Genomic DNA, 12,073 nt, shown 5'->3' on the forward strand with positions numbered 1-12,073 from the left:
TTTTTCATTTGAGAGATTTAAGGTAGCACTGCACACGTTAGTACAATTAATTAAATAATGTGAGCACACAAAAATTTTCCCCTAACTTAAAAATATATATATATATCACAAAAAAAAAATGAATTAGTCAGAGGTGTGCCAATGGACGACCAAAGACCTGAGCTAGGCAGAAAGACCTGAGCTAGGCAGCTAGGAGGGCATTCGTCACAACGCATACGTAATCCATAGCTCTATTATTATTATTATTATTTTTTTCCCTAATATTTATATTTGGGGGAAGGAATCAAATTACAAACTTCCCACTCCTTGACTTTGCTTTTCAGTACTATTTTACACCACTTGTATATAATTTCTTCGATTTGGTGCGATAATACAGAAAACCCTGCCTTTTGTTATCGATGATCTTAAGTTAGAAATTAAAATCCCTAGCTAGCGTTTCCCCTTGTATGGCTGCAATACAAGTCGGCATCGACGGTGATGTTAGACCGGAGATGGCGGCCCCGGAAGCTGATCGGTGGAGCCTGAAAAGAACGTTAGCAAAGATCCGTTCCCTCCCACGCCTACGCCCAAATTTCGACAATGACTACCTCACACACCCTATATTCGAAAACTTAAGAAAGCAGGAGATACCAAAGCTCTTTTTCAACATGATAATGCCTGCTTTGGGTATAGTAGTGCTCATATGGTTCCACAGTGATAACCCAAACAAGACGCTATTCGGGATCATTCTTCTCCTGCTCTTCGCCGGAGGATTGGCTATATTCTACGGGCTTCTGCTAAGGGACACATACCCTCTGCCGGCGTGTATTCTCGAACAACTAGGGATCGTTTTCGTTTGTTTTTCCGTCACTTTGTTGGTTTCTACCCTTCTGTCGGGACCAGCTCTAATCATTCCAGCATTTTGCGTTCCTTTGGTGCTCATACCTTTCGTAATTCCGACTCTGCCGCCTCGTGACCAACATGTGATCATGTAAATGGATATATCGGAGACCCTGGCTAGCCAGCTATTTGAATTTGCTCTTCTGGTAATTAATCTGTACGTATTTTTAAAGTAATTAATAAGAAACTTATAATGTTTCATGTGTTATATTATGTAGACGAGGTGATTTTTTTCCAGCCCTCGATCGACATATAATATAATATAACATATCTTTAACATGTCATGTATATGTAATTTAATGTTCTAAATAGGTCTCGATGTACGTGCACATATATATTGCAAATTAAGGATCGATATCGATTTGGATTTCTAGGTTAGATTTGTTCAGTCCAATTTGATCATGTATGTATATATATATCAAAATATATTGTGATCCATCCAGTCGTCTCCTAGAGTTTTTTTTTAAAATTCCAAAATTTAGGACCGTGAACTTATAAATTACAAAGTCTTTTTATGTACACTGGATTTGTTAGGCTAGTGATATAATTGGAGCATGTCTTGCGCTAGCTTGTGTAAATAGTCAAACAAACCATTTGATATTTTAATCAATTAATTACTAGTTCAACTCTTGAATTTGATTAATTTGGAAGCTTTTTGTCTTAAAACTCGTATGCTTTGCATTTTGTTCTTGTAATATATTAATTCACGTTATTACTTAGCTAGTTCACCTTTATCTGCGTTTTTCCCCCAATTTTTGTTTTATTTTTTTTTTCAGCATTTTCCGATACCATATGAGGGGTGAGTTTTTGATATACCGTATCAAAAATATTGGTATGAAAAAAATTTATACCGGTACTGATATCGAAATTTCAAAATTTTGATATGGAAAAAATTCATACTGATACCGAAAAAAATTCGATATACCAAAAAAATATATATATATAAAAAAATATCGATATGATATCCCAAAAAGTCTATATTTTGGTTCGGTATCACAGCCTTCATATCAAGAATTTTTTATGTTTCTCATTTCTAATGTCAAGTTAGAAATTCAATGAAAGAAGAAAAATGAGTTTTTTGGTCCACTAATTTGATCTGGTTTTGGTCCACTAAGTTTTAAATTTTGGTTTCATTGTTTTTGTCCAATTGTTGGTGTGACAGTATAAAATTCTGACATACCTATAGAAAATGTTTACTTGTCGAACTGATAAGTCAGTAATTTGACCAAAATAGTCGAAAATTAAAAATTATTGACTTAAAACCAAACTTTGAAAAATTGATGAACCAAAACCCGAAAATTGCTGGTTTTGTGACCAGATCTAGTTACCCCAATGTTCATGGTTGTCCAAGCGCGGAGTCACCAAATGGCCAAATGAGAATAGAAGAAGTGGGAACAATTGCAATCAATTATGAGCTAGCTAGCAATATTGATCAGGCGGGCTGAGATATTGAACCAAAATATCGAGTTTTTGGGAAATTTTTTCGATATATAAACATTTTTTTGGTATATCGACTTTTTTTTCGATATTTGTATGGTATCAATATGGATTTTTTTCATACCAAAATTTTGAAATTTCGATATCGATACCGATATGAATTTTTTTCATACCAATATTTTGGATACGGTATACCGAAAAAACCCACCCCTATGACCAGCTAATTAAACCACTTACATGCATATATATTTCAAGAAAAGCCATGATCCGTATACTGAGATATTGTGTGGGAGTAAATTTATTTACGGATCTTGTTTCTCACTTCACAAAAATCTCATATTCAATTCAAAATCTTTAGGATTTTGCAGAAACTTGTTTGTCATCAAATATTGGGGACTCGAGAAGAAAATGGAATCATTAATTAATTAGTTACGCTTTTTCGGAATCTTTATACGGGCTTCCTCTACCACCAGAAGGAGATCATGATCATTGATCCGCGCGTGACCGATCGAGTTCCATCGCATGGATGCTTACTTCAAACCCGGTTTTCTTTGAGAAGACTAATAAATTAAGTTTATGCTATTTGGATGCCACACCCACAATATGTGTGTATTTTCTTTTTTTTAAAAAAAAAAAAAATAAAGAGTCATGAAATTTTTTTATGTATATATAAAAGTTCTAGAATTCAATAGTCACGACCACCGGTCCACCGCCCTCATATCTCGTCACCCCACTTGGTTTGAATATAGTCCATCATCTATTCTTCAAATATATATATATTGGCATTGTTTGATTTGATATATTATTAATCTATGTATAACTTATTTCAATTAATTTCGTCTTATTTTCGTCATATTATTTATTAATTATAAAAATAGATTTCAATCTAGCATATGGATAATACCCCAATGATAAATTTCATATCTCATTATTTATCACGTTAACAATATATAATTAATATTATTTTAAGATTGTGTTTTCCTTACAATTACTTGATTAATATAAATGATGGAATAATAAAATATATATGAATAGGAAATTTATATGAAGTTTCGCCAATAGCTTTTATATGAAAGCTATTGGCGAAACTTCATATAAATTTCCTATTCATATATATTTTATTCCGTCAATACATTCACAAATGTGAATGCAAATTCCATTCTAATTTCTAAGCGCTATTGGAAGGCATTTGTATTCAATGATTACGGAAAGAGAAAGAGATATCTCACAATTATATAAAAGCCAACCAAGATATCACATTTATATAAAAGCCAATCGATGGATGAAATAATGTAAAAGTAAAGTGAAAATTTTCCATACAAAACATCTTCTTTTCTTTTACAAATTTAATGTGAACCAATTAACATGATGTTTTTAAAATTAAAAAAAAAGAAAAAAAGAATCAGCACCACTTATCGATAAGAATAATTTAATCTTAATTATACTGTATGTAATTCAATTATAATATGCACGAGTGTAGGAATTTCTCTTAAAATTCTTGATTGAAATTTATTGTGTCAATGTTATTTTTCGGAAACTTTGACTCCCTTCTATCAATATTTAAATATATTTTCTTTTTTTATTTAACAGGAAAAGGGAGATTGGGGAAAAATACCCAACCCAAAAAAAATGAGAATAATATAGAAATGTAAGACTAGTGTGTGACTTCCGAAAAATAAAAAAAGGAACTTTTAACAAAATGGCCCTTCTTTAGAAGTTTTTCTTCCTATATATAATAATCCCAATTTACTTTAAAACGGGTGTATCATTCATTCGATCTATTTCGGAAATTGTCTCAATTCACCGTCGCCGCCGCAAACAGCGACCACCTCAGACCAGATGATGTACTGGAAGTCCGTGGCTGTTCTCGTACTCCTGGCGGCCATCTTATTATGTTTCTCCGGCGACAAAGACTTCGCCTTCTGTCGTTTCACCGCTGTATCCATCGTCATTCTTCTTCAATTCGATGATATAATCTTCCCGCCGATGGAACCCGTAAATTTCATTGATCAAGCCATCATCATCGTAATCGTAATTCTATTCAACAGTCTTCTGGTCTCTCTTCTCCCCACACATTTTCTGTGGATTCCGTGCCTTTGTACCATTTCATATTTAACATCCCTTCTCTATCAACGAATAGCTTGAATCCGAATCAGAATCAAATCCTCTGAGAAATTTGAACAAATATCTCCGCTGGCTTGTGGTTTTCCCCAAGAGTTTCGGAGACTTCAGTGGCGCTGGCCGCCGGGGTTGTAGGCCGAAAAGGGCTGAATTTATTTGTATTTTATTTTGACTTTTCGTGTCAATATACATATAAGGGTTCTTTCAATGTATTCCTATTATCCAGATATGGTGGGCCGTACGGTACGGACTGGTAACTTTTAAAGGAGAAAGATCAATGTCAATAATACTGTAATTTTATGTTGTATTTTTTTTTTTTATGTAATTTTTTTTCCTTTTTGTTGGAATAGAAATGAATAATAAGAAAAACTTTAAATTTGGCACTCAACTGTAAATTATCCATAACCATTAATTGAATGTATGTAATATATTCAGATTCATACGCCTCATTTTCACATTGGAAAACAAAAATATGAGGCGAAATGTGAACTACCTAATTACCCATTACTAATCGTATTTTACAACGATCATAAATTAAGTCTGAGGTGGTCCATTTATGGAGTCATCGTCATAATTTAGATTTACACCATAACTATAATAATCATCGAACAAACCCGTCATCGAATGAGGGACGACATGCGGCCTCACGGGATCCCCTCTCCAATCTTGGTTTGTATGATTTTGAACGTATGAAACTGAAACGAAGCCTTTCTCTTCATGGACATATCCCGTCTCAGGGATACTGCCTGGGAACATGCTACATGAGATGGTTCTCCGAGACAGAGAATCCGTGGGATACAAAGACTGGAAGACTGAAGGGAAAGGAACAGTATCCATATAATCCAGGGTGCTGAAAGAGTCACTGGTGCTCTCCGTAGTGAAGGATGAGTCGTCTGAGCTGGTGAACAGGGGTGAATTACATGATGTGGCATCTGAGAATTCGGAATAGTTTTTAGGAGTCCGTGGTATGCTTCTAGTTTCTCTCAGAAGGATTTTTCTGGGACTGTTACCAAGGCCTGTATCTCTTCCCGTGCACTTGTCATATAGTTCGGTTTTTTCCGATTTTGAAGACTTTTCGGTGCTTGATCGGGAGTTCCTAGGGAAGGTAGCTTTTTTAGGGCGCGGAGAAGACCTGGATAAATCAAAAACTATACTCAGAAGTTCAAGAAAAGAAAATTTGCAATCGGTGAAGTTGTAAGGCATGTAAAGCTTTCAAGTGCGAAAGACTTCACCTCGTGTAGAACAGAATATACGCTCCTTCTGACATCACTTGGCTCAGCTCAACTGGTTGCACCTGTCGGTAAAGCCAAAAATGAAACAGATTTATTGTAACTATTTACAAGTCACACATGAGTGGAGTGAAAAACCAGAATGAGTTAGAGTGTTCAGTTTAAGAAAGCAATTAGTTTTACATCAGTTCGTCAGTCAATAGGCTGAAATTTACCTGAGTGTCGTCAATCTTAAACCAATTGCCTTGCAAATCTCTCACATACGCGATATAATGACCGGAAAAAGATGCATTCGACGTATCCAAATGGACAACAACAGCATAAAGCGTATATAGAGGAGGTATGTCATCTGTACCCGTCATAAACGGGATCATATCCAGCATTTCAGGAAAAGTGACGCATTTGTTTATCTTCCCATAATTTCCCTCCTGATATTTAAACCATGATATCTAAAATAAACTAAACGCCACTCTTAAATACAAAAATTTACTGAAGCAGAGTTGATGAAAATAAAGAAATACACGAAATCGCTTCAGGACAATAGTCAGAATATTTGGGGCCTCTTGGATTCTCAGTTCCTTCCATGCTCGAACATATGAAGCACACCTTTTCATTCATAGGAAAGAACCGAATAAGATGCCAGATAATGAACTTTAGAATTACATTTTAAATAAAGAAACGCCAGGTTGACTCACCTTCCACATCTATACATGTTATCCCCATCAAGATCTTCTGAACTAGTGAACTGTGTCAGAGCATCTTCCAATGACTCGACCCAGCCAATTATCTCCAGGGTAAGATCCATTATATTCTCGTACCGCTCTGACTCTTTATGACACCTTAAACATTTCACCTGGTATTGATTCGGTCATTTTAGTTCAACTCGCAGCTAAGGTTACAGTAACATTGAAAAAACAGCAAAAGCTTATTGTAGCAATATTTTTTCAAGGAACTTGCTAGAAATCAAAGAATGTATTTCACGCTTTGATATCTTTATTTATGATTGTCAAACATCTTATTCGTATCATTCTGCGTTGAAGTATGGATCAAGCCTTCATGGATGAACCCATAAATCCCGCATTTTGTTGCATACTTGCATTCACTGTGTTTCAACTCTTTCAAATTCAATGTATGTGGTAGAACACCTTTGATCTAAGACGACCCCCAAATGCATGTTGTATAAAAGTTGTCTCCTGCAACATAGGGTCGACAACAGTTTCTCCACCCAAACGTTCAAGGCATATTGACTGCATGGATGCCACGATAAGCCTAAAAATGGAAGAAAGTTCATGATAGTAAGGAATGCTATTTGATACACCAGAAAAGATGCTAAAAGTTGAGATGTTAAAAGATGAGGGGTCCATCAAGGGTTTCGGGGAAAGAAGACAAGTGGATTCTATGGTCAACCGACAAACCTTAAAAATTCATGAGCGTCTTCTTGACTTCCAGTGCCGATCTGGGAATTTAGACTTCGTATATGCATAAGAATGTTCCCAACAGACAAAGGATGTCCACTTCCGCTCAGGGTCATCACGTGGCTTTCAAGTTCACACATCAGGCACCAATTTTTGGCACAACCTAACACACGAGGAAGAATGCATATAACCATATCGATATCATGAAAAAAAATCGAGCAGAAACTTTCTAAAGAATATCAGGAAAAATGATTACCAGCTCTAGAATGTGACCGGCGAAGATGGTAAATGATGAGAGGCTTTGTCCACATCAGACATTGCAACACAGCATTGGCATAGCAACTGCACAAGCATTTAGAAATAATTCTCGACTCCGACATTAAAAAAATTTCAATCATTGTTGAATTGTTTTATTCCCATAAGCTCAAATCCTTCCCAAAGGAGAAGCACAAGTAAAACTTTACCTATTTCCACAGTTTACGAGTCCTCTGGGTGACACATTGAAAACTTCAAACTGAAAGCACTTCACGAATTCTTCATACGGAAAAAGCATCTGGCAACTAGCAGGAGTTCAACATGATGTTTTCCAATAAAGGGCCAAAACAATTACAGATTTCACCAATAAAAAAGAAATCCGCTGGTAAAATAAAAAAAGCCTGTACTTTTAAATTAAAAAAAGAAGATAAAGAAATATGGAATGAAAAACGTCAATTTTATAGCATTTTAGCTTGGAGCATGTCTGTAAATCACGCTAAGACTGTTTCTGAGGATTTGCCTTGACCTTTTTTTCCTTCCTTGCGCAATCTTCTGAATGTCTCTCCTGATCATTTTTCATGGACTTTGTCAAACCCATCATCCTCATTATTCCAAGGTTCGCAAGTCTGCTGCTTTCTGGTAATAGGATGTTATCCTTCATCCTAACAACACCTACATCAAAATAATTGTGAGCGAAGAATAAATAGACCAATGCAAAGCATTACCCGTTCATGAACCTACTTGACTTGTCTGCGTTATTTTTTGGCCTTTTCACCCCTGATTTTTTAGATTTTTGCGGTTCAACCCGACAAGGAAGCAATGCGTCTTTTGGCTTATTACCCCTTTCCAGTGAAGTCCTTCCAACTGATAAATTCGAGCATTTCATATCCTCACCAAGAGAAATTCCCTTCTGAGACAGGTGTTCTCCGCTGGTTAAGTCCATTTGAATGTTACATGCATTTACGTCGCCAATTGTTGTAGCCTTTGAGTTTAAAATCACATTGCAACACACATTACTGAAAGCATTTGCATGTTGCCTTTCAACAATGTTGTTTTCAAGCAACGTGCTTTTCTGATCAGAATTTCCATTCACGCTGGCATTAATTTTCTCAAGAGTCAGCTCCTTCACATTGCACTCAATAGGATTTGGATCCATAGTTTCATCATATGAGATGCTTGCTTGAGAGTCCAAAAGTGAGATAAGTTTTGGTGACAAGACATGGCATTTGTCTGCTAATTGCTGGCACTCAAACTTGTGTACTTGCCTCCAGTGCATAATCTGACAATTTCCAGAACTGCGTATGAGAGTACAACATTTCAGTATACATGTAATCCTCTCATTATTCAAAGGTTCATTGACACAATTATGACATAGTTCCAAGAATTGGTAAAGATAGAACACACTTTTAGATAAAAACTCAGAAAATATGGAACATAGGGATTGTTGTTGTAGAACACTGTATAATCTTGGTCATGAAACACGAGAAAGAGAAAGATAATTACCAATCTTTACCACCATTTTTTACCAATGTCATTTCGCTTTCACAAGTTTCTGCAGAAAATATTGAGGTTCCACAGATAGCCTAAACTGAAGCCCACCTTAAAGCATATTGTGATTTGAAAGTCCCACTAATTACCATATTTAAGAATCCTTTTTTTTTGGAAATTTTATAAGAATCCATTTTTAGTGTTATTCTAACTCAGTCGTGGACCCACTAATTTCACAAGCCATATCACCGTTGCGAGAAAAACTCACAACTCCAAAATTGCATCCTGACATACAAAAAGTGCGGATACGTTGGGAGATGAAATAAAAGAAATTGTCGTACGGCCCGTACCAATACCAAACTGATTTGCATTGGGAGCAACGAGTTGTAGATGGTGCAAAGCACCTTCCACATTTATGACGGCCATCATTTGGAACACTCGTGAGAGGGATAACACTACCTACAGCCATATCTTCGACTTGAAGGGCATCCTCTGCTGCCTGTTTGGCAATCAAATTAATCCGCTCTTTCCTTCTTGAAGCCTCACTCCATTTTCCCAGTAAAAAATAAGTAACCAGGGGAAGCACTATGAAGACAAAAAACGAAGTCCATATATCGGTACGCCTTAGCTCAAGCATGTCACAACTATCATACTCATGTCCAGTAACCTTGCCCAAAAACCTCTTCTAAATTTCAAACTTCCTTGAGCTACACCATAATACCATAAAAATTTCGGGAACTAGATAATATGACAGACCATGGATCATTTGCTTCATTTTTAGCGCGGCTCCACCATAATCTACCAAACAAAAATTAGAAATAAGAAAATCCACGTTAAAATATAAATTCCTAAAGCTCCTTTAGATTAACAAGAAACAGAAAGAACTACAATAATTTCTGGTTAGGTAATTCTTTTTTACGCAAAAAGCTTCCCCAGTCTTGCTAGTCTTAAAAGGTTTTGCTGCATTACTGTATGCATACAAAACTAAAAGTTGATCTCTAATTATCTTCTAAAGTGCATCACTTCATGAATGTTGCAAAAGTTTATTATAATGGAACCTTTTATCATCGATTCATGAGACCATATAAATTATTCATAAATTCCTAGTACGTAATGGCTTGCTTCTGAAACAAATTATATGAAATCATTGCTAGTATTTTGTACTTCTATTAGATAATTTTCAGAGTGAATCAATATGAGAAATCAAGTGCCTTTCGCCAATCAAGCACGTGACTTTATATTTAAGCAAAATGGAGGATTTACATTCTGTTGGCTACAAAAAGACTGTTTTGAGGCTAGTTCCTGCAGTGACAAAAGGCTTGCCAAACTAATCCAAACTCAGTTTGGGCAAGAAGGACTTGTAAAAGATTTTGATATTTAAAATCTCAAAAACCCCTTTTGGGCCCTTAAAGAAAATGCATACGCAACAGTTCTTTCGATTCTTACTTCGCAGATTCGTGCTAACATAAATTTACCCTTTAAAATGCTCTGTTTGTAGGCATAAACTGTCATAACAATAAAGCAAAAGAAATACTTCAAACAGAATTACTCCGAAAACCAAATAAGCAGTGATTACAGGTCACACAAATCTCAAATAAGAACATCATGATACATACACACAGAAATCACAGTCCAAAATCAGCAATCCCACAAATTGGATCAAAATTTAATATAGAATCATAATATTAGGAGCGTTCCTTCGAATTGAAATTGACCATTGCAAGATAAAGAAGTTGAGACCCCCAGATTCCATCTTTGCTTCTAGGGTAAGTTTCCAAATTTAATTTACCACTCCATAGAGATGATTTTTTTTCTCTCAGAACCATGATACAAAAATCCAATCTTTGTGCAGACTTCAAGAAAATGAGCAAAACCCACATCAAAGAAACATTTATTTCCAAAATTTTTCAACGGCTCAACAGACACAGACACAACACAGTTATAGCGCCAACATGATACCTCGACATATACATGGAAATAATCTAAGACGCATCAAAATAAATATCCACAGAGGCAAACAACCTAATAAGTGAAATAGTTTTCTGATCTAATTGTACCTTTTTGATTCAATGATTGTAATTCCTCAAAAGCTCACTGTTTCTCACTGAAGCTTGTTGCTGGTTTCATCTTTTAAGCACAGAGCACCACTCACACGCAAATTCCCCCCCTGGAAATCTCGAATATACACGTGTGATATTATGATTGGTCTAGGTGTTGAAAGTATTGGACGCCTTGCAAAAACACATGACCGCGTCTCCTAAAAACTAATAATTTATTCTTAAAAAAATCTATTAATTTTATTTTTAATATATATATATATCACTCGCAATTTTTTTATGCTAGAATAAAGGATACATGTGAGAGTCATAAAAACATATAAATTTCACATAATAATCAAATTAAAATAGAGTTAATGTTACCATAAAAGATAGTTCTATCGAGTCCTTTGAGCAATGCAGTAGCTAGGAAATCATGCTGACCATGATTTGTTATTATTTAATACACATTAACCCCAATTTGGCCAAAACTTTCATTAGATTATTATCACTGTCAAGGATATAAAATTCATTTTAAGATTTAAATATTTAAGTTAGTCATGACTTTTCACTATCATTTTTGGCCAAAAAACAACTTATTTTTTGGAAGGACAAAACGCCCATACAGAGAATGAGTCCTTGGATTGTTTTTTAGCAGCACCCAAATCAAAATATTCTATTGTTTGAAAATTATTTATTCGAAGATGTAGCAAAATATTTCACCAATTACTGAAACTCAAACATAGAAAATATATATTGAATATTACAATATCAAAATTTGATGCACACCCCTTTTTCTTCGACATTGAAGCAATAGCGCATATCATTAGGGATGCAAATGAGATGAACAGTTCGCAAACTGTTCGGGTTTCAACTCGTTAAAAGGTCGTTCAAGCTCGTTTAATGAGGTTCGTTAAGGCAAACGAATCAAGCTCGAGTTTACAATATTCGACTCGTTAGCTCGTGAGCATGCTCATTAACAAGCTCGTAAATCATCTCTTAGATGAAAAAATAATAGTATTGATATTTAATTTATAAATTTACACTTTATTTATGAAAAATATTGAAAAATTTATAAAAATTAATTTATTAAAATAAAATTACAAATTTTAATAATAATATTATATTTTTTTCAAATATATAATTTAGTTTTTAATTAATTTAATGAATATTTAAATTTATAATTTAAATATATTAAGCTCGTTTAGGCTCG

General features: G+C 34.9%; 1 protein-coding gene across 4 annotated transcripts; it reads right to left on the reverse strand.

Annotated features, from left to right (window-relative positions):
- Positions 1 to 4,826: 4,826 nt before the first annotated feature.
- LOC140881471 (ubiquitin carboxyl-terminal hydrolase 15-like) lies at positions 4,827 to 11,038 on the reverse strand. Of its 4 annotated transcripts, none has more exons than XM_073286831.1 (13): positions 10,882 to 11,038; positions 9,175 to 9,622; positions 8,177 to 8,631; positions 7,863 to 8,008; positions 7,546 to 7,634; positions 7,338 to 7,423; positions 7,082 to 7,244; positions 6,812 to 6,935; positions 6,362 to 6,519; positions 6,188 to 6,272; positions 5,882 to 6,094; positions 5,670 to 5,731; positions 4,827 to 5,569 (listed from the first exon to the last, which is right to left on the reverse strand). In XM_073286831.1, exons 2-13 carry the CDS (start codon positions 9,459 to 9,461, stop codon positions 4,972 to 4,974), a joined length of 2,466 nt encoding a protein of 821 aa, XP_073142932.1. In that variant the 5' UTR covers positions 9,462 to 9,622; positions 10,882 to 11,038; the 3' UTR covers positions 4,827 to 4,971. The 4 variants fall into 4 exon arrangements, with proteins under 4 accessions (XP_073142932.1, XP_073142916.1, XP_073142925.1 ...); XM_073286815.1 differs by having other exon boundaries at positions 8,078 to 8,631; positions 10,882 to 11,037; XM_073286824.1 differs by lacking the exon at positions 10,882 to 11,038 and adding an exon at positions 10,784 to 10,848 and having other exon boundaries at positions 8,078 to 8,631.
- Positions 11,039 to 12,073: the final 1,035 nt, after the last annotated feature.

Source organism: Henckelia pumila, chromosome 1, assembly GCF_033568475.1.
Source record: "Henckelia pumila isolate YLH828 chromosome 1, ASM3356847v2, whole genome shotgun sequence".
Classification (NCBI taxonomy): Eukaryota; Viridiplantae; Streptophyta; class Magnoliopsida; order Lamiales; family Gesneriaceae; genus Henckelia; species Henckelia pumila.

What these genes read in the sequence shown, in the direction of transcription:
- LOC140881471 (XM_073286815.1), bottom strand. Translation starts at nt 9,461, where the DNA reads ATGCTTGAGCTAAGGCGTACCGATATATGGACTTCGTTTTTTGTCTTC. An exon ending in CCGGTCACATTCTAGAGCTG is followed by an intron (nt 7,245 to 7,337) that starts GTAATCATTTTT and finishes CTCGTGTGTTAG; the next exon opens with GTTGTGCCAAAAATTGGTGC. An exon ending in AACATGTATAGATGTGGAAG is followed by an intron (nt 6,273 to 6,361) that starts GTGAGTCAACCT and finishes ATGAATGAAAAG; the next exon opens with GTGTGCTTCATATGTTCGAG.